A 24,756-nucleotide genomic window follows, 5' to 3' on the forward strand; every position below is an offset into this window, starting at 1 on the left:
AACCCTGATTTAAAGTGCCGAGAGATGTGATATTGGTATTTATCATAAGATTGCACTATTCATCTGTCACCGTGTGCCCATTCAAGTATAAGTTAAATACGAAACTGTGTAAATTACCCCGTATTTTTGTTTCCTGGTTCCCCTTTGAATTTTCTCTTTTCAATCGTTATTTTTGCTCAGGCAGTATTGTAGACAGAAGCGGGTCCTCGCTCTGTGCATTTTGAAACCGTCGCGGTGAGAAGACACCTAGCAAAATAGCCGGGGAGAGGAGGAGGAGGTGGGAATGGTACAATTAAAATTATATATTAATAATCATTGACGTACAGTTGACCGGGGTACATGTTTATGGTTATATGCAATGTAAAACCAGAAAAAACTGTGCGTTTAACGTTCGTATCAGTTTTTATTATCACTAACCGGTAGCTCGAGTGGTTAGCTTCTTGGCTTGCCAGCTGGCTAGTGACTGCTAGCATGGCTGACAAACTCAGCTTCCTGAAATGAGCCGCATACCTAATGTCACTCTAATCTAATTTTCTAATTTTCATATTTAACGATCATTCGTGCAGTTGATCGTTTCAGTTATTTGAATGCCTTCGCCATGCCCTGCGTTTGGTTTACCCGATAAGTGATCAGTTTGGCCTGCGTACATGGCTTTGTGCTAACAAAAAATATTTACCATTTTCTTTATACTAGTTTTACATTTCAGATTCTTCATTGTTTTTGTATTTTTCTTATTCACTGTAAAATAGTATGTCTGTTATTAACTACAAAAGTCGGCGCTAGGCTAGGTTATCGTTTCCTTGAATTAGTCACGTCTACTAAGGCACAGCATGATGCTACATTAAAGGCTAGGAGAAAGTACGTAAATATGAGGACGGTTTATTTTTAACCGTAGACCAGCAGCCATGTCCCGATAAAGGGTCTTGTCACCAACATGCACAAAATATTTGACATGTTACGTTGAGTATTATTATTATTATTATTATTATTATTATTATTATTATTATTAACAAATGTAAAAACATACAGTATTTAAAACCATAAACTAGTGATGTAGAACGAGTTCAGCAGTGATGTTATTTAAAACTATGTCACATTCAGTGTAAGGTGTCATGTAAATGATCTTTAACCACAACAGTAGCATATTTTAAGAGAAAGGAAAATTAAAAACGTCGATTTGTGATTGGCTGCTGTCACTTTTAAGTGAGCTAGTTGTAAATTTTCCTATAGACTTAAATGCATCGTGCGCCCTCCCTTAAATTTGAACATGCGCAGAACGTGTTGTAAACAATGAGACTCTTCCAGACCGTCTCCAGCTTTGTGTCTGTCCAACAGTTTATCTGTGCAAAACTAAACGGTTTCCCATAGCTCTCCGTACATTCAATAAAAAATGTTCCTTGGTAAGTAAAGAGACACATTTGTGACTAAATGTTTTTTTTTTAATCAGCATCATCACTGCGAACACGTATCACATTTATTACGTTACAGCCTGAAAACCCACCTCGAATGACATACTTGGGCGTGACAGCGTGCGAATGAACATACTAATATTGTTATTATGCGCTCACTTTAATGCAGATTTATATTGGTCAGTATTCCAGCCCCATCTACATCTTCCGAGCAGCGTCTGTTGTGCTAGCTTTGTCAGGCAAACTCCCGGCTTTTAAAGCTGACTTGCTGGTTAGCAGGCTAGCTAGTAGATGCTAGTCCAACACTGGTTTCGGTGGTTCTGTTGAGGCATAATATGCTAGGTTAAAATAAGCATCTGGTCCATCAGTACCACCGGGTGTTTTTCTGTCATATTAATTTTAAAAAAACAAACATTGAGGCTGTTGAAGACACATACTCATGCTTATTAAAGTTAAATTATCTTTTTGCTACTGAAAGGGGGGGGGGTGTCAGTTATGGTAGTATCAGTGTGTTACATTTTAAAACTTTGGACTGACTGTTGGAGTATATAAAATTATGCATGGCATTTAGCTATTGTGCACGCAGTAATTTAAGACTGTTTAATTGCACACGTGTGGAATGCAGTGGAAAATGTTGACATACTAGTTTAAGCCTGATTTAGACATCCATCAACTTTCAGTTTAAGTACTACTTATTTTTAGGAGTAATGATAAAACTATAGTGTATAGGAAGTTGTTTATCAATAACTGCTGTTTGTAAATGCTGAAGTTTGTGCTGTATTACAGGGAGCTGAAGCATGGAGGCGGCTCTGAGCAGGTTGAGGGGGCTAAGTGCCGATGAACTGTCCGAGGAGTTTGCCCGGGCAAACGTCAAGTGTGGACCCATTACACCCACCACCCGTGCCACCTATGAGAGGAAATTAGCCCGTATCCTGGCTGGACCAGAGAGCAATACCACTGAAACAGACAGCAGCTCTTCAGCTGGTGCCTTGAACATTGTGGCGGATCATGCCAAATCTCTGTTGTGTGCCACCTCGGCTGTTGTGCCCACAACCTCTGGAGCAAGCAGCAGCTCCTCAAAGGCTGCCAATGAAGAATTGGACTTTGGCTACGGTGTGGGTCTCAACCCTCCGGAGGAAGAAGAAATATCAGAAAATACAAACTCAAACAGCTCTGCTGAGGGCAGTAACTTGCAGTCCAAAGTGGAAACTCCTTCAAAGCCAGCACAAGTGTCCCCAACCCTTTATTATGGAGTGTGTCCACTTTGGGAGGATGTCTTGGCAAGAAATGGTAAGAGAAACTCAGCTTCTTACTTTTTAGAGTCCATTAGATATCATGTTTAATTTTGGTATCAAGAATTACTTGCCAAGTGTTGTTGACTTTGGGAATTGTAGAAACAATACCTTGAAACAATTTAGCATTACTTAACGCAGTTTAAAAACATGGTACAACACACTGTTTTTACCCCACCTGTTTGCCTTTCAAGTTGTGCAGAGGAACTGAGTGAGCCCTGCCACCAGTAAGACGATGGCAGGAATGAAGCAAAATGAGTTTCATTTTATAAACCCAAAAAAATCTGAACTATAGAGACACCTTCTATCCTAGTACAAGTTATTTTGGAGCAGCTTTGCTGTCTTTTCACCATCCTTCACCTGTCTTTACTGTTATTGAAAATAGCTGTGGAGATGCTCCCAGCTGCTGGATGGCTAGTTAGCATTATTCAGCATTCATTTGTTGGTTTAATTTTAGAAATGTAGTTATTACTGTTTATGTTTCCTAGACTGTGTGACATTATATTTGCCCTTTTAAGACAGTGAACTTTGGAGTAATAATTGTTGGATTTATTGTCTTGTAATAACCTATATTATTCATATGACTAGCATATTATCACAATGGCTTTAATTCAATGGCTCTAACAACAGAATTGCAGTAACCGTTTCGGATTACAGGCATTTTTAGACATGGTCCCCTATTGTCAGAGACTCAATGGTAATTGAACAATTGACTGAAAAGCAATTTTTATGTCCAGGTGAGGTCTGTTTCATTGTTAATGCATTACAAATAGACTTGATTTCATTTGGTATCTTTTCACTGGAGCTGTCACTATGAGATCCAAACAGATGCTGATGCAAGTGAAGGAGGCTATCATTTGGCTGAAAACCAAAATAAACCTATCCTATCAGACTGATCGCAAAAATGTAAGAAATGGCCAAATAAACAATTGTGTTTGTTCTTAAAAACAAATAGATGCACTGTCCAGTTTATCAACTCCAAATGACTTGAAAAATCACAGAAGACAACTAAAGCAAATGTTAAGAAAGACTGAAAAAAAGGGGGGTTACGAAATTTCACACCAAGTCAACAAAGTCAAAAATCTCAAGTAGGTAGGTGCATAACTTTCAGGGTCCACAATCAAGAGACGTCTTCATGAATTGAAATACAGAGTGTTTATAACAAGGCACAAACCACACTCAGTTACTCAGTTACACTCAGGACGAAGAAAGCCAGATTAGACCTGTTACAAAGCTTCTAAAACAGACCGCAAACTCCTAAAAGATTCTTTGGACACATCAAGCAAAAATAAAATGTACCAGAATAATGGGAAGAGGAAAATATGAAGAAGGAAAGAGAACATTTATGATCTGAAAGATCTCGTCTGTTGAATATGGCGCAGTAAATATTATGGCATGGGCATTATGTGACTGCTCATAGTAGCAGGATGAATTGTGACGTGTACAGGGTTATAATTTCCAAAACTGATTTGACAGCATTTCACAGCACAATTGGATAACCACCCAAAGCCCAGTTTCTCAAGGCAAAGAAATGGGATATTCTACAGTGTTTGTCAAATAGCCTTTTAAGCTGCTGAAAATGAGGAGCTAAGTATTAAAATGCATGTAATTCTAACAGTTAGTGTAATAATATTGTTAAACCACTTGAGTTAAAGCTAAAAGTCTGCGCTTCACCAAATAAAAGCAATTTATATTGGACTGAAGCATTTAAATTTGCAGTGTTGTTACAAAAAGTACTTCAAAGGCAAAGAACAGAAGAAATGTCTCAGAAATATGGTTTGTCCAAATAATAATCAGATAATTAAGATAGTCAGACTTTTATAAATGTGTGTGTGTGTGGGTTTTGTTTGTTTTTAAAAACATGACTGCTACAGGTGCCATGTTGCCAAAGTTCCTCTTAATAGATATTTGTTTAGTGGATGAACGCATTTTCGTTTTTTGGCGGTGAGCAGTCAGGCAGTAGGACAGCCTGACCCCTCTGGGGCAATGATCTAAATTCACTTTGAGCTTCCATAAAAGTCAGTGCTGTTAATGTTAATCAGTCAAGGCAGGCTTTTTTTGCAGTTGCAGAAGCAGTGGCACTTACGTGGCTGACAAGACAGACAGGGCAAAAAATGTGGAAAAAACCCCAGCCACCGGTTAGGCCACAGTAAAACACAACAATTAAAGAAAAAATGGAGTACCAAATAAAAGAATTAAAATGGTTTTTGTGTTTTTCTGCAGAGGGAGCACATGTATACACCGATAAGAAAGATGCCCTTCAAGCTGTAAAGACGATGAAAGGAGCCCGTTTTAAAGCCTTTTCCAACCGTGAGGATGCTGAGAAGTTTGCTAAGGGGATCTGCGATTACTTTCCCTCTCCCAACAAATCAATCTGTGTATCTCCTGTCAAACCAGGCCTGCCCATTAGTAAAGGTAAGTACATGAAATGATTTAGGCTTCTCTTCTAAAAGAGCTATACAGTATTTTTTTTGTTTATTTTTTATTAAATTGAATTAGTTTTTATTTTCTGATCTTGTGTTAGTTTATTCCCTGATAAAGCAGTGCACCGTTATCAGTCAAAATTGTTATCACTTTTAAGTGAAGTGGCATCTTTAAGCTGATCGCTGTATTTATTACAGTGTGAATATAGAGGTGCAGCATAGTTCAAACAAAGATTTCACAGTTGATGTGTCTGACATGTTAAAAGACACAAGCGGATAAAAAGACTACAGATCGAGCTAGAATCCAAGCCATTGTGCAAAGCACTCCTGAAAAATTCTTCACTGCAGTGACCAGCTTCGTCTCTTCCTCCCTTCCACCCCAGACAACGTGGAGGTCGATACCATCAACCGGGAGCGTGCCAACAGTTTTAAGAGCCCACGCTCCCAGGACCTGACGGCCAAACTAAGGAAAGCTGTGGAGAAGGGCGATGAGATGGCCTTCAGCGAACTGGTCTGGGGCAATCCACGCTATCTCATTGGCTCAGGGGATAATCCCACTATTGTCCAGGTGGGAACATGTAGTGAATACTTTTTGGTATATTCAGACTGTTTATAACACTGACTGAAAGGTGCATGGTATTTAGCATCTTAAGATAGCACACAGATGCCTCCACAAACTCTGGAAAGTCTTTGCTATTAATAGAGTAGCATGGCCTGACTTGTCATTTGTTGATACATAAATATTTTGACTATATCAGCACCAGCCTTCCAGTTACTGTGTGTATGTCAAGCTTATAGCTCCTGAGATTAAAAAAAAATAAAAAAATTGACCTGCTGGGTATGCTGAAATGGAATTTATGCATCAAAGTAATTCATGTGTTTGTTTTATATTTAAAAGTACTTTAAAATTGGGATTTAAAGTGTGTATAGTTGATGCTAGTATATTATAAATAACTCTGTTTGTTTATTAAGCTGCAGGTATTCAAATAAAATCAGTTTCATGTTGTTAATCCCTGATTAATCCCAAAGTTAAAGTCAGAATCTGATTTTTAGAAAAAAAAAAAGCTGCAATTTCTGTTAACTGGAGATTAAAAAGGATTTCTGACCTGTTCCTCTGTGGTTTGCTATGTTCAGGAGGGCTGCCGGTACAATGTAATGCACGTGGCAGCCAAGGAAAACCAGGCAGGGATTGCTCAGCTGCTATTGGACACCTTGGAAAACCCAGAGTTTATGCGCCTCATGTACCCAGATGACCAGGAAGTCATGCTGCAGAAACGAATCCGCTACATTGTAGACCTTTACCTCAACACTCCAGATAAAGCTGTCAGTTCTTTCACACTCCCAACTGAACCTGAATAGATTCATTTTAAATAAGGTTACTGGGCTCTGTTCATATTATGATTATTTTGTTTTTTCCCCCTGCTGTAGGGCTTTGAAACACCGCTCCACTTTGCCTGTAAGTTTGGGTGTCCAGATGTGGTCAACGTCCTGTGCTCGCATCCTGACATTGATAAGAACCGTGAGAATAAGGATGGCCAGAAGCCTAGGGATGTAAGTAGTTACATTTTGAACCATTATTTAAATGAGCAGCACACACAGATGCACACACACGGAGCCTGGATTAAACCACAGAAGTGACCATGAATGTGTACGCATTCATATGAGTGCTGTGTAGCAAATACAGTCTCTCTCAGTGCAATCCTTGCAGTAGTTGTTCAGGGAGGCACAGTTATGCCCACACAGGTTTTTAAGCTGTGACCTCTAAGCTTGCTTTTTAAATCCTTTGGCAACAATCACTCACTGAACATTGTAAGCTAAACTTAGATGAGCAAATTCTTTCCTCACTTGATCCAGCAACAGCTGTACATAAATGTCTGTTCACGCATCATTATTTCTTTTCTTTTTTTTGTTTCCCTCTTTCCCACAGCTTATATGCAGCAGAAAGAATAAAAGTCCAGAAGTGAAACAGAAGATAAGTGACTACTTGGAGGGTAAGGGATTGGCACATTTCTTAAAAATTGAGTTTGTGTTCTCCTTAGGCTGGTTCAACACACAGCATGAGACATCTTAGGTTTTTTTGTTGTTTTTTTTAAAAATCTGTCCTTTTAATATTTGTAAAATTTGAGCTGCTGTAAATTGGTTAAGTGTCGGTCATAATAGTCTTGTGAGCTTGAAAAAAGACCCCTGGATTTTTTTAGGTTTGAGACATGAAACGTATTCACAAAACTAAAGCAGTCCAGTTACTCTTTTCAAGCTCTCGAGACTGCATGGGTTAGTGTTACTGAGTGGGTATACTCATGAATAAACTGCAACAAGTTTGTTTTGCAAATCACAACAAGTTTTTGTTCAGTCTGGTGAGAGTTGAAGGTATCTGGTGTGCAGCGTCAGACTAGCATTTGGCATGACGTTCTGCATACTGTATTTCCTTATACATTTTGGTATGCGCACACTGCCAACACCATATGCAGCAGCCACATGACAACACATAAACTTAGATTTTGTTTTGACGTACTCTGCCAGCGTAAGGTTCGACTCCCACTGCTTCCACCTTTGACAATATGTAAATGTTGTCATGAGTCATGTTGTCATGCTGACTTTGAGTCTCTGTTGTTTCACAGACCGTTGCTATATCCCTTTGCTGAGAGCAACTGACAACACCTCCCAGCCCATCATTGGTGCTCCATGGTCACCTGAGTCCTCAGAAAGTCTCTCGCTAATCCAGCGACACACAAGAAGCCCCAAGGATCCCATGATGGCTGTCACTGCCTTTGCTGGCCCCCTAAGCCCCTCTAAAGCAAGTTTAAAAAACCCCCAACAACAATAAAAAAAACCCTGCTTATCTGTGTATATGAAGGCCATAATAATTTATTTTTTTTTTAACACGTATTGTCTTCCACTGTAGGCAGATGATTTTCGCCGGTTCTGGAAGACGCCACCCAGAGACCGGGCAGAACTTTACCACCACATACTTAAGTCTGATCCTGACAGAGGGGCAGAGAGAGTTGGCAGGTACGTCCAAAACCTAAGTCTTATTTTACTTTCAGTAACTTTCTTAGTGTATTTGGAATATCCGTGTCAGCTGTGATGCACAGATGTCAGATGTTAGTTGTTAAATGCCATCTCTGCACTTTTCAATTAATTTTCACATAGTTATACATATTGGAAGTTTTCACTTCATTATGGATGATTAGCTAAACCACATGCAGATGCAGCAGTATTATACAGTTTTTATGTTTTGTTTTTGTTTAATGTTTAAAATGTTTTGTATTCCATATACCACTGAGAATAGAACAGCCCATTATGTAGCTATGCGAAGGTCGACTTGTGCATTAACCTTCCCTGTCAATAATTGTAATAATTTGCTCTTCAAGTTACCAAAATAATATTTAGCAGTTTATTACTATTATTACTGCTATAATGGTGGATACTCATAATAATCATGGCTAAAGTTTTAGTTAATGAGGTCTGGGTTTGTTTGGGGGTCTTTCCCCCTGCCTCTTGGCTCTCTAAAATATTGGACAAGATATCCTTATTATGATAATTTCAGGTTTATTAAAAGGGAGTTTTCCCCTTCCCACTGTTGCCATGTGCTTGCTCATAGGTCATCTGATTGATGAGGTTTACTTACTATTATTGCAAGGTATTTATGTTTCAATATAAAGCACCTTGAGGTGACTGTTATTGTGATTTGGTGCGAGATATATATATATATATATATATATATATATATATATATATATATATACACACACACATATATATCTATATATACACACACATATATATCTATATATATATATATATAGATATATATATATATATATGTGTATATATATGTATTTAAAAACTGAATTGAATAGATCTGGCTGTGAGCAACAAAGTCCACCTGCTGTTCAAATTAATTTGTAAGGGAAAATCATAACAAATCTGGCTTAAAGGTAAGGGGAAGCTCATTTTAGAGAGCGGATGACCTGAGTGACTGAATCAAAGTCCAGTTTAAGATAAATGAGGACTAGTTTTGTGTTTTTTGGAAACATGCACAGCTTCTATTTTAAAGTCCAACAGTAGAAATAGAAATAGAAATTAATGTGATGGGTTAATTTTGTTTATGCATCCTTTTAACCCACGCAGATCAGCTTCAACATTAGCCACAATCATGGGGACACCAATAAATAAACAAATATCTTTGTTATTTAACCTAAATCTACGTCTTACCTACAGAGACCTAGCTCATGAGATGGGACACCCCTGGGCTGAATATTGGGACTTCCTGGATAGTTTTGTGGATCTGTCATCTGGTGAGGGGCTCCGCAAGCTGGAAGATTACCTGAGCAAGAAGGATTTCAGTTCACGGACTCATGAGGGGGCCGGCGAGAATGAAACCAGCAACAGGTTTAAAACCCCCTCTCCAGGTACAAAGTGCTTTATATTTGAGAAGTATGGGTTGCTGAAATGGAATGTGGACTGTGCATATTTCTGATCACATTCTGATTTAATGTGTTAATTTTAGTGATGTAGCGTAATCAGTGTGTTTCTCAAGTATAGCCTCTTGTTATATTAAATGGACTTTGCAAAGTTTCATAGCTCAATTTTTTGCCCTAAAGATTTAGCAAAGTGCACCACTCTTTAGTTTACACGTTTTTGTTACTCATTCTTTGCTAATTGCAGGCAAGCCCAAAAAGTTCTGCAACTCTATTTCTGTTGGTGCCTTCCTGGACGAGGGTGATGATATCAGCCTTGAGGAGATGAAGAACCGGCAGAACGCAGCACTCACCAGCATCACCTCCTGTGCTGCATCCAAGGACGTCCTGAAAGGAGCTGTGGGTGGCCGCGAGTTCCACATCGCACTACATCACCACGGGGCCGACCTGATCGAGACGGCTGCCGAGCAGGACCTGCTGTGCTGCTGCAACGACGGCCTCCTGTCGCCTGGTGTAGTCTGTAAAAACGGGGTGTGCTCCTCCTCCAGAGATAGGACTCACAATGGAGACAAGGTGTCCCCACGCACCTCCCCATCCTCTTCCTGCATGCTGTCGCCTATTTCCAATCTCATGGTGGAGTTTGAGCGCATGTCTCTGCAGGAGCCACCAGACAGTCCCACCAGCTGCAGAGAGAGAAGGAGCAGTGGTGGGAACCGTCATAGGGAGGCTCGGGACTACAACTCCTCCTCAGCCACAGACCTGAGCTCTGGGCTGAACCTCCTGTCTCTCAGTCACAGCGGTCAAGATGGTGAGACTGTGGATGGGCCAGGCTGGAGAACAGAGGGAGTAGGTAAAGAAGAGAGGCACAGCAGTGGCAGCTCAGAGGAGTACTTTGAAGCAGAGGAGAGTCTGGAGATGCTGGGTAGGACTAGGGGGTCAGTGTCAGGGTTGCGCAATTTCTGCGCTAGGTCCAAGTCGTGGGACCATGGGGGCAGGGACTTAAGCAGCTCAGGATCCTCTGGGTCCTCTTATAAGTCCTTAGAGAACTCCCATGAGTTTTTACCCAGGACCCCACCACATGTCAGAAGAGGACTTTTTATTGATGGGTGAGTCACACTTGCTTTCACTGCAGAGGATTCAGTTTATAGCAGACAAATGTATATATATATATGTATATATATATATATATATATATATATGTATATGTATATATATATATATATATATATATATATATATATATATATATATATATATATATATATATATATATATATATATATATACAAATTAGGAGTAGTCTGATGATCCCCAACTGAGCTGAAGTGAAGCTGATTAATCATCTGTCTTTTTTACAGTGATTCTCCAACTAAACTGGACAGAGCGGTCCTGTCAGCAATAGAGAGCACAGACATCGATCCTCAGAAGTATCCGAGTATTCATAAGTGGAAGAGCACAGTGAAGTCATACTCTGCCTCAGATATGCAGAGGTTAGTAAGCTTGTACTAACCTCTGTTTTACAGGCTGTGTGTGTGTTTGATGGGAGTTGTAGGCAGACTTAAAAAGAATAATGAACCAGGTGAATGTCAACAGTTAACATAATTTTATCTGTTCTGCTGCTGTCTGTCAACTTATGTCCATTAATCATGGATTACAGTAGGCTAGGTCCTGCTTGGCTAATCTACATAGACTGTGAATTGGTGCTTTCTTGCTTGTGTTGGCTGGGAAGTATGCCCTTTTGTTTTTTTCCCTCTTTTTTTTTTTTTTTCCACAGTGTGCAGAGATGCAGCTAGGCCAGCACAGCTCCATTGTTTTCCTCTGTCTTACAGTTAGCATTATACCTAGTTAAATTTCCTGCAAACCCTGGTTCATAGTTGGTTCATAGTTATTCGTATGCTTATTTCACGTGTGGGTGTGATCCTGCTGGCTTCAAAAGTTTCAGTACCAGACTACAATGATGATGATAATACTGAAGATTTGCTGTGTAGGGAAGGTTCATCTCCAGAATTAATTTCATTTGAGAAATATGTAATGCTGGGCTTACACTGTGCGATTTTTGGCCCATTTTGAGCCGATTTTTCAGTCGTGCGACCGTTTTGGTGATCGGCCCGATTTTGACCTCCATTGTGCGTCGTGCATTGTGTAGTATACGTGGGGTAACGAGAAGCGATTAACACCTCACGACCAGCTCCCGATCGTCAATCGCTTGGTCGGGAGGATTTCAAACCTGTTTGAAATCCTCACGACCGTCGTGAGGGTGTCACCGCAGCCGCTCACACTGCACACGCGCAAACACATAAACGTCGGTGAAAAAGACGGAGTAGCACAGCAGTGCAGCGTGTGATCTGGACACAAGCGATGGAGGCACTTGTAGAACTTTGGAAAGCTCATCCGAGCCTTTTCGATGTGGCCTCACAAAATTATCACGACCACAACAACCGTGAAAATAGTTGGATTTACATTGCTGCTCAATCACAGCTGCCTGATCAATGTTTTTAGCAAAGTTGATGGTGGTGGTGTGCGTGTCTGTGTGAGTGAGAGTGAGAGACAGAGAGGCAGAGCGAGCGACAGAATTTCTGTTATAACCTTCATTTTTATGGACGCACAGTGTGAGCACTCAGGTTGCATCAGAGCATCGGGCCGTATAGTGTGAGACCCTGCATCGTGACCTATGAACTTCAATCAAAAGTCAATCGTACAGTTTGAGCAGGAGCTGAATTGTGCGACTGAAAAAATCGCACAGTGTCTGCCCAGCTTAAAGCTGCTTCCAGTCTGCAGGTAACTTAACCAGGAAGATGAGAGGCTGCTGCTCAACCAAAGTAAATGTACCCAGAATGAGACACAGCTGAGCTTTGGTCTCTATTTTACAGTTCTCAGGCATCTGTCTGAGGTAGGCTCCCCCCCCACTACTATGGCAACAAAAATCGTTTATTTGGGAAACGTTTTCAATTCAGCCAACTATGTTTCATTCAAAGTCACAACTGTTATTGGTTGAAACACAAACAGGGTAGGATCTGACCAATCAACGTGCCCGACAGTTTTTGGGGGGAGGGGGTTTGTTTTTAAATGGCCCTGGGATATTGGGCCATTGTGTGACCTGACAAACTGTTGTAGTGAGAAGTGAAACACATTTTCATTATGAAAATGATTTCATTCAGGTCAGCAGTTTACAGAAAATTTGCTGTCATCACTTGTGCCAGTGCATTTAATTGAAACAGTGTCTTATGCAAAATTAATGAATATGTGCCCTCTATCAGCTTATTCAGTGGCTGCAGAGCTTTTTCATGTCTTTAATCAGCACTAAAGGTCAGTTTAGTGCTGTAGTTGCTAGAAATGGGAACTGAGAACCAGTTCTGTATAATATGTGTAACGCACATTTTTTTGAGTAACAACCCCAACACTGATCACAACAAAGAGGGGAACTGCCTCCAACATGCACAAACATTTGACCACACAGAATGCGGTTAATTTGCACAAATGTTATGTCTTTGATATGCGGCTTAGCGGTGACTCTCAAAATGTAGCCAAGGAGAATCGATAGAGAACTGATAAGAAATCAAATCAATGCTAAATTCTTATCAATTCTCATCCCTTGCATTTGCTTTTATTATCTTGCTTTTCATTACTGTTTAAGCTTAAAAACTGGCTCTGCACATAGCTTAGAAGCTGTTATTTTTAGAAAAAGAAGTGCTACAGCAGCCCCACATATTTACATCATGACAGAGGGCATCCACAGAAACATTGGCGGAAAAAAGAGAAATCAGTACTGAAATCTACAAGACTGACATTTAAACTACTGTACATTCAGATCTTACAGATTCTGGCATGTAAATGAACTGGTGTTTTCTATTAATTTGAACAAGGCTCAATCACTTGAATGAATGAGCCTTGAAAGAATGTGCTCTTTGCCCTTTAAATCATTTGTTAACTCAAAATCAAGAGTCCAAATACACCTCTTTAAATCCAGGGTGCAGAGATAAAGGCAACTATTAAACATGCACCTACTCAGGGTAGTCTCAGGTCAGTCTCCTAAATAATATGCTTTATATTTACCATTAAATTTATTCTAAATGCAAACACTGATTATTTTGTTGATCTGTATTGTGTAGCTGGCCTAGCCCTGCAGTGGTAAAACCACGACTCAGGATGCAGCATCAGACTCCCGGCTCTCCTATCAGCTGCCTGATGTCTCCCACCGGCCGCTTCAGCCCTGCTCGGCACGCTGCCTCGCCGGACTTCAGCCCCAGCCGGTACAGCCCTGCCAACGTTAGCTACATTCAGCGCCTCAAGCACTTGAACGAGCCGTCAGTTTAACTGCACCCACCTCCTGCGCTACAATGCAGCCATACCCCCTCCAAGCCCTGCCTTCCCTCACACACCCAAATCCAGCTGTACAGAGCTGGCTACACCAGAGCTCAGAAACCACAAACCTAACAGAAATATGCACAAAATGTCTGGAAGATTTGTATTAATAATGTATGGTACGACTCCTATGTAACACAGGAATTCTCATCACAGTTAGGTTGTGATGTCAACTCCAGACTTTAAAAGGTAAAAAAACAAAAACAAACCTTGATCATTTATGTACTGTATGGGTGTGGACCATGTTGAATTGATGGTAACGTTATTTGTGGCAAGTGTGAAGCACCTGTATCATAGCCTGACTCAACTTTTATGAATATTGTGAACACAAGCCACACCCCCCAAAGTTAGTTGATCACTAAAACTTTAGTGAGGGATCCTAAAAAGGATTGTCACTGAAGATGTTCTTAAAAAAAAATTAAAATGTCAATATTTTAAAAATTATTTTTTGTATGTTGGTCAGTAGCACAAAATTTAAATGTTTTTATTAATGGTGTTAAAACCGACTGCCATTTCCTATGTTTTTTTCCTCAGTTCAGGAATTGCCTTAATTTTCTGAAGTGATGGACCAGCTCTCTGTCAGTTTGGACACATTTCCTCTAGCTCATACATGAAATGTATGGAGAATAAAGAAACTGAGATCTTCCATGTTTTTATTTTGTCCTTCAATAAATTCATACATTTTCCATCTTTTCTCGGTAGTTCCTGGACATATCTGGACTTTTTCTTTCTGTCGCTGTTGGCGACCTTAGAGACTGTGCAATTTTTTTCTTTCTTTCTTTCTGGAGTATCTTTTATGGACAAACATCTCCTACAATGTATGAATGACAAAACACACCCATCAGTATAGTATTATTTCAGATTTGGCTAGTGCCTAGTGTTGAGATCACTTTAAAGCTGTGTGAAGTGATTTTTAACCACTAGGGGGCGAGAAAGACTCAAAGTAAGTTGATAGCAAATAAACCAGATTTAAAGGGTTTCTATGGCCTGTTACAACTGTCTTGTTAATGAAACTGCCTTATGATACAGAGAATACAGATTAGTTGAAAGCTGCTTAAAGTTTGAAGTTGATTACCAGAACATGCTACCCTCATGATAGAATTTGATTTTAACAAAGTGCTAAGTAGAGCTTTGAGGCCCAAAATTTCAGTAATCCCTCAGGTGGTAAAACTGACTTCAAGTAAACTTGTGTAAATAATGGCAAGTTCTTGCAGTCCTCTAAAAACCTGCTGTATCCAGTCTGTATTGTAGGGATAACATCACTGCTGGGTGAGGGCTTATCAGCTGTGTCTAGGACTAAAAAGCCAATTATCCTGAATATTCAGATGGCCACTCGCATTTAAAGAATGTATTTTTTTTTTTTTTTGTGAACTATACCTTTATCCGAGAGCACAAACTACTTCAGTGCGAAGATTGTGTCGTCATCCTCGTGTTCTCAGATGACAACAGATCTAATTCTGGTTTCTGAATGTGGAACTTTGCAAAAATGTACCTTAAAAAGAACTTCACATGCTTCTTGTGCTTTTAGCATTCTGTGCTTTATTAAAACTTAACTTTCATGGTGAATTCTCTTTCTGTATGTCTAGACCTCATTTGCTTTCAATTAATCAATAAAAAAAAAAAACCCTCACTCTTAATTTACTGTTAATGTATCCACTTATTTCACTGGCTGTGTTATCAGTAAAATAAGAAATGTGACAAGTTGTGCATTCATGATTTTATTCACTACAATGGCACCACAACATAATCCTGAAATGTTAACCTAATAGCATGTACAGCTTTACAAATAGATTTTTTTTTGGTTTGAAAAAACTCAGTCACTTGTGTAAACATTCTTCATTACATTCAGGAGGAGTTGCTATGCAGCTGTTATTCACTTCTGCTGGCATCCTATGGCACTGAAGTAATAACACCACCACCACAAAGTCTCTGATAACATCAGAGTTCAATTACAAAACAACACCATAATTTTTTGAAGACACTTAAGGAGAAACATGTCATGGGTCAGCCTATCAGGTCCGTGTTAGTTTGTCCGCGGGCATAAATCCTGCATCTCCAAGAGTCCTGAGGGCCACCCTACCGCTGGGGCGGATGGTAAGCCATGTGATGCTGCCATTATTCAAACCCATGCGTAACCAGCCCTCTGGAGGAAACTGAAGAGCCCTGAGGAATAAAGAATACGATAAGTGTTACCAATGTCTACTTTTTTTTTTTTTTTTTTTTTTTTACACATTGGACTTAACTAATATCTTGATTTTTGAACTACTTTTTGTCAAAGTTATTCAGAGGATAAACTGAAGCTCAGTCAAACAGATCTAAGGGAATAGGAAAGTGTTCTTCAGTCAGTGACTTTAGGACTGGGACAGAATATCAATACATCAATATACCACAAAGCCTCCTCTTGTAACATCATCAATACACTGGCGCCAAATCTCTTCACCCTAACAGATTCCCCCACCTTAACAGAGGTCCACAGTTATTGCAGTGGAGCTTATCAGATAAGTGAGGGTTAACTAAGCAAATGTTAACCAATTTCCAGTGAAGAAGAAAATCTCAGGGGTAAAATGTCTCGCAGTGTATTGAGTATTGTGTAATCTCAGTATCATGTCAGCATGGGCAATATCTTATACAGTGGTGGGGAATAATTATTGGATTCGTTGCTAAATTTGAAAGTCTGCTCACTTCCAATTAAAAAAAAAGAGAAAAAGTCTATAACTTTTATGATAATTTACTTTTTCATGAAGAATATAAACAAAGAATACAGAAAAAGGAGGGATCTTGTTCCACAACTCTTTACAGAAACTTTGTAAATGCTTTATGTTTCTTGGCTGCTGCTTGGCAACTCAAAGCTTCAGCTCAGATTTTCTACAGTGCTGAGATCGGGAGACTGGCTAGTCCACTCCATAATCTGTATAGCCCCTTTTCCATTAGTACCTACTCGGATCGACTCGCCGCGGTTTTCAATTAGGTCATAGTACCTGCTTGGCCGGGATTTCAAGTGATCCGAGCAGGTACTAAAATGTAACGTCAGACTACATGCCACTGATTGACTGGTCAGTAGCGAGTGCTTCTTTGTTGCTATGCCGGTATGTTTTGGAGCATCGTTACGCTGGAAGACTGATTCACAACCCATCTTCAATATTCCGACTGAGGGAAGAACACCGTCATCCAAAATTTTATAGTACAAGGCCCCGTCTATTTGCCCCTCAACGCAGTGAAATCTTCCTGTATCCTTAGCAGAAAAACAGCACAAAAGCATAATGTTTCCTTCTTGTTTGCAGAGGATCAAATACTTATTTTATTCAATGACATGCAAATGAATTTATAACTTTTTTTATAACTTTTTTTCTGGATTTTTGGTTGATATTTTCCCTGATTTCCAAACTTAACAAAATCAATTACTATATCACCAACAGTGCATTTATAAAATAATCTAACTTTGAGCAAAAAGAAAAGAAAAAGAAAAGAAAGAGGTTTTAATGAGAGCACAATGGCACGAGTGAAGCACAAATTAGAAATCCTATGTGAAATGGCTTGAATACATTGATTAGCGAAGCAAAGAGCAACAAGTCTGGCCTCAGCTGAGCAGCGACAGCACAAACCTGCAGACAAAATAACGGATGACATTGGCATGACACACGATGATCTCATAGCTGTCCTCCTTCTGTTTGGGGTCAGCCCGGTGGATGTAGCGGCGGAAGGCTGCCTCAATGCGAGCTCCATCTTCGTGGTACTGCTGGAGGACAGTAGAAAGGTTGAAAGCCACCTTTGTCACATAAAAGGGTTCTGTATGAACCCCAAAGCAGAGTCAATGCATGTGTGCATTGTAGGAATACATGAAGAGTTTCATTCCAAAAAGAAGCCCACTATGTGGCAGATGTAACAAACGCTAGATCAATACATGAAACTGCTGCAGCAGCACTTCAGTCTCTAAAGAAATGTAATAGTTTACCTTTACTTTTACATTAATAATCCATCTTTATAGGATTGTTCCTTTGTCAACAGTTACCAGCTGGTTTAAAGCATGTGAATATATACAAAATGATACAAAACCAGACTGAACAGCTTCAAGACTCCTCATTTCCAATATTTTGGAAATTAACTCTTCTCATGATTCATTCCTATGCCAGTGCACTGATGTATTGGTTGACTTTCCCACCCGTAAGCCTCAACAAGCACCTGACAGGACAACTGCACAGACATGTGGGCAACAAAGTTACCTTAGGTATCATCAAATCCGGGGGAAAAAAAAGAATATCAAACCTACAGCCCACTCCAGAGATGGAATGGACTGTAGCTTCTCTCACCACAGCGTCAGGCTTCCAGTGAGTGACGGGTGGAACCGGTTCAATAGGCGCACCTTCTCGCAGCAAGTCACATCTCACCAACTCCACTCCTGGACCCACGGGGACATAAGAAAACTTCAAGTTTAGAACTTTTAAATTAAATAGTTTCAGAATCTACCAAACTTGAGTCTATGTGGTTGGCTGTGTTGCCTTTTCCATTTACCTGGGAGGTATTTACTGATTATGTTTGCTGTCTCCGTGGCCCTGGTCATGCTGGAGTGGATTAACACATCATACTTCAATCCAAGTGCAGCCAACCTTTGGCCGGTCAGCTCGGCCTGTTCACGGCCTGCGGATGGAGAGACACTGATCATTCCAACAATGCTCTGTCAGAAACAAGGAAAATCTGGGGGTTGGGGGGTATGAGCAAAACAAACAGACAGCCCCAGCACTCACCAAGGCTACCTCCCAGGATTACTTTGCATGCAGGCTGCCTATTAAGTTTCCTGTGGATAAAAATAATAAACACTAACCTAAAGGAGTGAGGATCTTCTCCTTGTCACTATTCCCGCTCAAGTTGTACTGGGAGTGTCTGATGAGGAGGATGTTGCGTGTAGCTTTCGGTTTGCTGTTGTTCTGCTCAGAGCTGGGGTCTTCGGTCGCACTCTCCTTCTTTTTCCCGTTGATCAGAGCAGATGGATCTCTCCTGGTCAAAGTTCAAACGTAGTGATTTTGAGATTAGAAGTGGCTTACTGTCTCACGTGGTTAAGGTGAGGGCTGGAAAAGTGGGTCAATTTAACTGACTTTAAATCTGCTTGGGAATAATCCCTACGCCTGACCGACTTTTAAAGAGTTAAAAAACCAACACTTTTTTGGCCATCGGCAATGCACGATGACTTTAATGGCGTCATAAGTCATTATGGTCATGTTTTTCATTCGGGAAACACCTAGACTGCCAAGTTATGGTGATGCCTGCTTTAGTCCGTTACATAGCAGCTTGGCCCCGCTTGGTATGACGTTCAATACAGACGTAAAGGGAGAAAAAATGATGAAATATAACGGTGGTAGCCACGTCAGAACAAACAGCGGGTCACGGCACAACACATGTACTTACTTGTCCCAGTTGAAGTCCCAGGCGTGTCCGGTCGGGGTTGGCGTGTGGCTGGCAGGGGTCCACGCCGGCTGGGCAGCTTGAAGGACGGCGAATCTCGACCACCGACTGACCCTCTCTCCGCCCTGCTCTCCAAAGTACCCGCGGGAGTCGGCAGCTGCGGCGGCGAAAACCAAGACGGCTGAGCCTCCAGCGAAGCCGCAAATAAGTTTCAAAGTTTTCCTGTATGACATCCCGTAAGCCACCGAACAAGGAAACTAATGCTAGCTAATTAGCTGAGCTTAACAGTCGCGCTATTAACAAAGTGCACCCCCGCCTCTGCTGTTGTTAAATGGGTCTTTGACTTCTAATTTCAACTTTACAGCAAGAAACAGAAAAAATATCCAATATGTTTTCTATGCGCAACTACCTGCTGAGCTCCGGCTGTTGGACGGATACTAAAAATACAGTCGATACAAGCGAAAGCAGACTAATCAGTTTCCTCCAAACTTTACGGTGTCCCGCATGAGCCAAAACAGTCAGCCTTCGCTCTCCCGCTTGAAATATGGAATTTTGTCGCGTGAGGGCGCACAGCTCCCTAACTTCACAGTAAGGTCCACAGCTTGGGCATTTTGTGCTCCGTTGAATGAAGAGGCTCTGTCAACTCCATTCATTCTGCACCATTTCACTATAAAATCATCGTAGGAGCCGCTCAAATCCGCACATAAAATCCTCCCTTACAAGAGCTCGCTCCTGCCTATCGTCAGTGCTGAGGGAAAAATAATAAGGATGCTGAAGTTAAGAGTGGAAGCTGAGTCGTTGGACAAATCAGTTCTGACTGCTGGGTGTTGTGTGCATGCTCGGAGCTAAGCGGAGCAGTATTTAAACATTTAAGAAATAGGCGTGCTACACACGACTGTTGCACATACGGGTGAGAGCTACCTGCACCGTGCAGCTAAGCAGCGTCCTCTTCCCAAACTTTAACACACGGTTTTGCATTAAATTAATGAAAGATACAGCAAATTGTTGAGGTGACGGATGAGTGTTTTCGAGGAAAGCGGATTTTTCTGCGTATAAGCGAAATCTCGTGGGTGAAAAAAATTATGAGAAAGAATTTGCGCAAATATCTTTCCTTACAATTGGTTCTGATTAAGACACTTGCCGGGTTTGCACCGAGGCTCCACCTTTTCGAGCGGTTCAGTGACCTCAGCAGTGGGCTGGATTGTAAGGGTGGGATTTCCAGGCTTTCACAGGGCTCTGTGTATTACTGCCTCTGTCTCAGGATCTGTGCAGCTTCAGCGATAGCGAGCACGGACTGCTTGTACCTTCCACAGCCATAGAGAGGCACATTCACACACCACACTGGATCTCCCTTTTCTTCTTCTCTACATGCGACTCCAATCGGAATAAATAATTAAGGAATGTGGAAATTACAGAATGCCCAACAGCGTTGGAAAGAGATTTAAACCCACCAAATACATCCCAGTGTCCACTGCTGCCACACTCCTGGTGGGATCGACCACTTTATTTTTCGTCTTCACGTAAGTTTGCACATTGCTTCCTCTTGATCTCATTCGGTGTGTGCAGGGATTTTCTTTCGTTATTTCTTTCTCTCTTTCTTTCCTTTTACAAACTGTGCGCTTCCCTCAGATTGACACAGACACAGGGTGGATAGGGGCTGGAAGTTTGCACGGGTGGATAGAGTCACATAGGTGGGATAAGTGGGTTTTATAAAGACAATCCCCTACCCCGGTGCTGAGATGCAATGAAAAAAAGCAGCTCTCTGTGCAACCTCGGACACGCCATTCAGAGGTGATACCTGCAAGGCAAACTTCCAATGAGCCTTGCAAGTTTAACAGGGCTAATGATCGTGGAGGAGACCGCGGTTTAGGCCGCAAACACTTCCCTTTAAAGAAAAGCCAGAGGCAGTTATTGATGCATTTTTTTTAATGGTTGCAGTGGAGCAGCGGTAAAAACAGTGATTTGTTAAGAGGCACAGAAAAGAAAGTGTAGCCATGCAGCAGTGGGGCTCGTTACATCTACCGTTAATGCGTCCTGCATACACACTCACACAGGTTTTCCTTTAGGAGAAATTGGAGGTATGGGCTGCCTCTGATCAGGGCCTACAGGTCTAAAAAATAAGGCACAGTAAAATCAGTTTTCCAGAATTTTTCCATGGTTTCATGGAAGGTGACAGTGGTTCATCTGCTACATTATCACCTTGTCTGTTAATGATCACCCCACCCTGGAAAAGGAAGGTCCCATACTCCCTACATCTGGAAGTCAAAACTGATGCTGTAAGAAGCTGAGATAAGAGCAGGGAGAGTGCTGTGCCTCTGAATCACAATCCCTCCCTCATTCATTCCCCCTCAAGTGGTAAGCCTCAGGCGAATGGATTATCATTGGAATCAGCATCACGCTCCATCTCACATCTGGAAAATACCCCGAGGGGGTGGGTTTGAAATTCATTTTGGGGACCTCTGACCTATAGAGGGATAGCTTGCCCACCTTCCATCTTGGATGGTCTGCTAAAGAGTAAAAAACTGCTGAATGGGATTCCTCACCCTTCAGCGGAGGGAGGTTTTGCTGTATGTCACAGCTGCCAATAGGAGACATGCTGGCTGTAGAGATGATTCATTCAGCAGCATTGGAACTGATTTCAGTTTAGACATACAAATGTAGCCTTTTCACATTAAAACTGCACAGGATGCAGGCTTCTTCTTCTTTTTTCTTTTTTTTTTTTTTTGGTCTTCGCAGTGTGAATTGCTTGTCTCCACCTGGACAGTACATGCTTTATCTGCACCCTGAGTGGTTTTTGCACTCTCTCTCTCTCTCTCTCGCTGTCAGGTCATTGGCTGAGACTAAAGGAAACATATGGTGTTTGTGGGCTGTGTCATTAAAAATCCCAACTCTGCCTGGTGTACTGTCTGGGGCTTTGCATAAACAAATGGTCTGATTTACAAGTCTTGAAACAGAGTCAGTGTTTTGTGATTTCATATGAGATCTCCAAGGAGAAATCAGAATGTCCCCCTCCAACAGATCTTTTAAGAGCATTATTAGTCCGTCTTTTGCTGGTGTTCATGTCAGTCTATACTTTAAGGTTTACCCCTAGCAAATGGTTGAAGAGTGAGGATTAGGCTTTACTTTATTTCACCTTCATTTGCCAGGAAAAGGCCCTAAGAATTGACTTGTGTATAATGGAACCCCCCTGGGGAGCGGGATACGTCCAAACTAGGCCATGCCTCCTCATTCTCAGACACACGCAGAGTCCATTATTTCATTATTTTGAATTCAGTCTAGCCTTGTGCAAAGACACGCTTCCAGTTTTTATCTAATGCATATTTACCGGACTCCAAATTGCAAACGCGCCAGTGAAACATCCATAAGCTATAGTAGTCTGGAGTTAAAGATTAAAGAACTACATCAGTCCCTGATGCACACATGTAGATGCAGATTGCCAGGGACACAAATCTTTTTTTATTCCCGGGCTTCAGTGTGCTAAAGGTCTTACTGCTGCCAGCACACCGCTTGGTGTCATATGGGCAACTGGGGTGTCCATGGTGTGTTACTGTGTTTGGCTTACTGACGCCTGACAGTTTGTGTTTCCAACTGAGACTGAATTAGAACATGTTAGTACAGAATTATTTATATAGCCTCACAGCATGACCACGACTCATCACAAAAAACACTGCCAATAAATTAGGATTTTTAGTCACGGTTTAGCCATCACATCATCATCATCCCAGCCTAATCTGTGGTGCTTAGTCCTGTTACTGTGTCTAAATGTGTCCCAGCTTTGTATGGCTGTACCTTTTTAGTATTTTTTCAGGATGGTCTGATCACTGACCTTGACCATATGTATGTCCTGGAAATAGGACTGTTAGTTTCCAAGTCTAATAGTTAACATGTTAGAGCAGGCATGGAGATGTGTTGAAAAACAGGCGTCGATCGTCTGGGCAAGGCTTACGCTCTGCAGTGCTTGGAGTGTGGAGGTGATTTATGAGAGAGGTGGTCAGTGGTGGCGGTTGGAGGCTGAACATCACCGGGATTGAGACCAGAGCTGCAGACGATAGCAGGCCAGGCAGGAATCTAATCTTCAAATTCCACACATTTCCTCCTTTTCACCATTGTTTCAGTGAATCCAACTTCATTCTCTACCTGCTGAATGCTTGCATTTGTGTTTCATTAAGAGGTGCTTGTGAAGATTTTTAAGGGTATTTTTGACATGGTGGCTAAGAGAGTGCAGATTAGTCAATAGAGGGTCTAGAAAGGGCTAGAAGGAGGAAAAAAAAGAACACTACTGCAGCACGTTCATGGATAGAGCCTGGTCTGTGCGGCTTATCTTTGTGGAAGTCACAAATCCACAACAGTAGCAGGACAGAGTAAAAGTTCTACAGTTTTTCTACAATCCAAGGGTTGGTGGGGTTGCTCCGACTTCCCCAGTGAGAAATCCAAGTTGAGGGGGCATTCCAACAAAAATTCCAACTGGGAACTCAAAAATCCTGACTTCTGAATTAATGTGGAACACACCATTAAGCCAGCCTCAAAGTTGAGATTAGTCTAACTAAGGACACGCCCACTCTACAGTGCTAATGGTTAGCTTCCATGTCATGATACGAGTTTCTGAATTTACCTGATATTTCATGGTGTCTTGCAGCTACAATGGAGTTAGTCTGTTCCTTCAATTTAAAAAATTTAAACTGGCACAGACATTATTTAAAGAGAAGATGTGGCACTCAAACAATCTTGAAGGATCTAGGAGAGAATTCAGAAATACTAAAGACCCCCCAGCCCAAAGACCCAATCAGCATTAATCACCCGTCATCTCGTGATATTATGAAACTGTGACCGTGCATTGTAAAACTATAACTTGCAGGGAAACGTCTTGCAACGCCTCATGTTTGCCACAAATTTGTTTGCCTTTTAAAGCCATTTCTAAAAGCTATTTTCGCCTGCTTCCTCACCACAAGGGGGCGCCACAGTGGGTAGCTTTGCTTGATTGACGTGGGAGAGTTTTAACTTGATGCCCTTTCTGACGCGAACCCGCTTCACTATGGAGTCGTGCACGTTTAATGTCCCAGTGACCACTGAAGTGAAAATGACTGGTATCATCCCATTGATAGGCTGCGTGCTTCAAACCAACTAACTGGATCCAATTTAAGATCGCTGCTGAGTTTCAGGAAACTTTGGTTCTGTTTCATCAGGTATTTCAGCTAAATGCTATTCACAGCTTTTCTGTGGAATACTGAATCACTGAAAACACAACTGAATGTTTCCATAGTGATCCTCCTCCTCATCCTGGGTGTGATTTCTGTCTGCTCAGTTGCTGCTGTCTTTTTGTTAAGGGGATCAGTAAAATGTAATCATTAATGTTTCACCGCTTGGTATTCGTGTTCGTTGGAGCTCATTTGCCTTCCTTGGTTGTGACGTTAGTGGGTTCGAGGCGAAGTGGGTTTGACTGTAGTTAAATCAA

General features: G+C 41.2%; 3 protein-coding genes across 7 annotated transcripts in view; 2 read left to right on the forward strand and 1 right to left on the reverse strand.

Annotated features, from left to right (window-relative positions):
* Positions 1-135: 135 nt before the first annotated feature.
* ankle2 (ankyrin repeat and LEM domain containing 2) lies at positions 136-15,383 on the forward strand. Of its 4 annotated transcripts, none has more exons than XM_019365524.2 (13): positions 136-277; positions 2,196-2,699; positions 4,925-5,116; positions 5,508-5,692; positions 6,259-6,447; positions 6,553-6,675; positions 7,052-7,115; positions 7,743-7,918; positions 8,027-8,133; positions 9,346-9,536; positions 9,793-10,651; positions 10,904-11,035; positions 13,655-15,383. In XM_019365524.2, exons 2-13 carry the CDS (start codon positions 2,207-2,209, stop codon positions 13,857-13,859), a joined length of 2,916 nt encoding a protein of 971 aa, XP_019221069.1. In that variant the 5' UTR covers positions 136-277; positions 2,196-2,206; the 3' UTR covers positions 13,860-15,383. The 4 variants fall into 4 exon arrangements, with proteins under 4 accessions (XP_019221069.1, XP_019221070.1, XP_019221071.1 ...); XM_019365525.2 differs by having other exon boundaries at positions 174-286; XM_019365526.2 differs by lacking the exon at positions 136-277 and adding an exon at positions 1,253-1,400.
* Positions 15,384-15,609: 226 nt separating this feature from the next.
* On the reverse strand, positions 15,610-19,815 carry pgam5 (PGAM family member 5, serine/threonine protein phosphatase, mitochondrial). 2 transcript variants are annotated; one of them, XM_003445561.4, is made up of 6 exons: positions 19,308-19,815; positions 18,727-18,899; positions 18,417-18,542; positions 18,215-18,303; positions 17,510-17,643; positions 15,610-16,070 (listed from the first exon to the last, which is right to left on the reverse strand). In XM_003445561.4, the coding sequence occupies exons 1-6, from the start codon at positions 19,535-19,537 to the stop codon at positions 15,920-15,922; spliced, it is 903 nt and encodes a 300-aa protein (XP_003445609.1). In that variant the 5' UTR covers positions 19,538-19,815; the 3' UTR covers positions 15,610-15,919. The 2 variants fall into 2 exon arrangements, with proteins under 2 accessions (XP_003445609.1, XP_005473100.1); XM_005473043.3 differs by having other exon boundaries at positions 17,510-17,640; positions 19,308-19,814.
* A 696-nt stretch (positions 19,816-20,511) lies between these two features.
* The window catches only part of zdhhc8b (zDHHC palmitoyltransferase 8b), a 68,582-nt gene continuing 64,337 nt past the window's right edge, over positions 20,512-24,756 (forward strand). Inside the window, exon 1 of the mRNA XM_003445560.5 lies at positions 20,512-20,824. Coding sequence (XP_003445608.1) covers positions 20,721-20,824 — 104 coding nt within the window. The 5' untranslated portion in view covers positions 20,512-20,720. The remainder of the gene's footprint in view (positions 20,825-24,756) is intronic.

This window comes from Oreochromis niloticus, linkage group LG12 (assembly GCF_001858045.2).
Source record: "Oreochromis niloticus isolate F11D_XX linkage group LG12, O_niloticus_UMD_NMBU, whole genome shotgun sequence".
In the NCBI taxonomy this organism is placed as follows: domain Eukaryota; kingdom Metazoa; phylum Chordata; class Actinopteri; order Cichliformes; family Cichlidae; genus Oreochromis; species Oreochromis niloticus.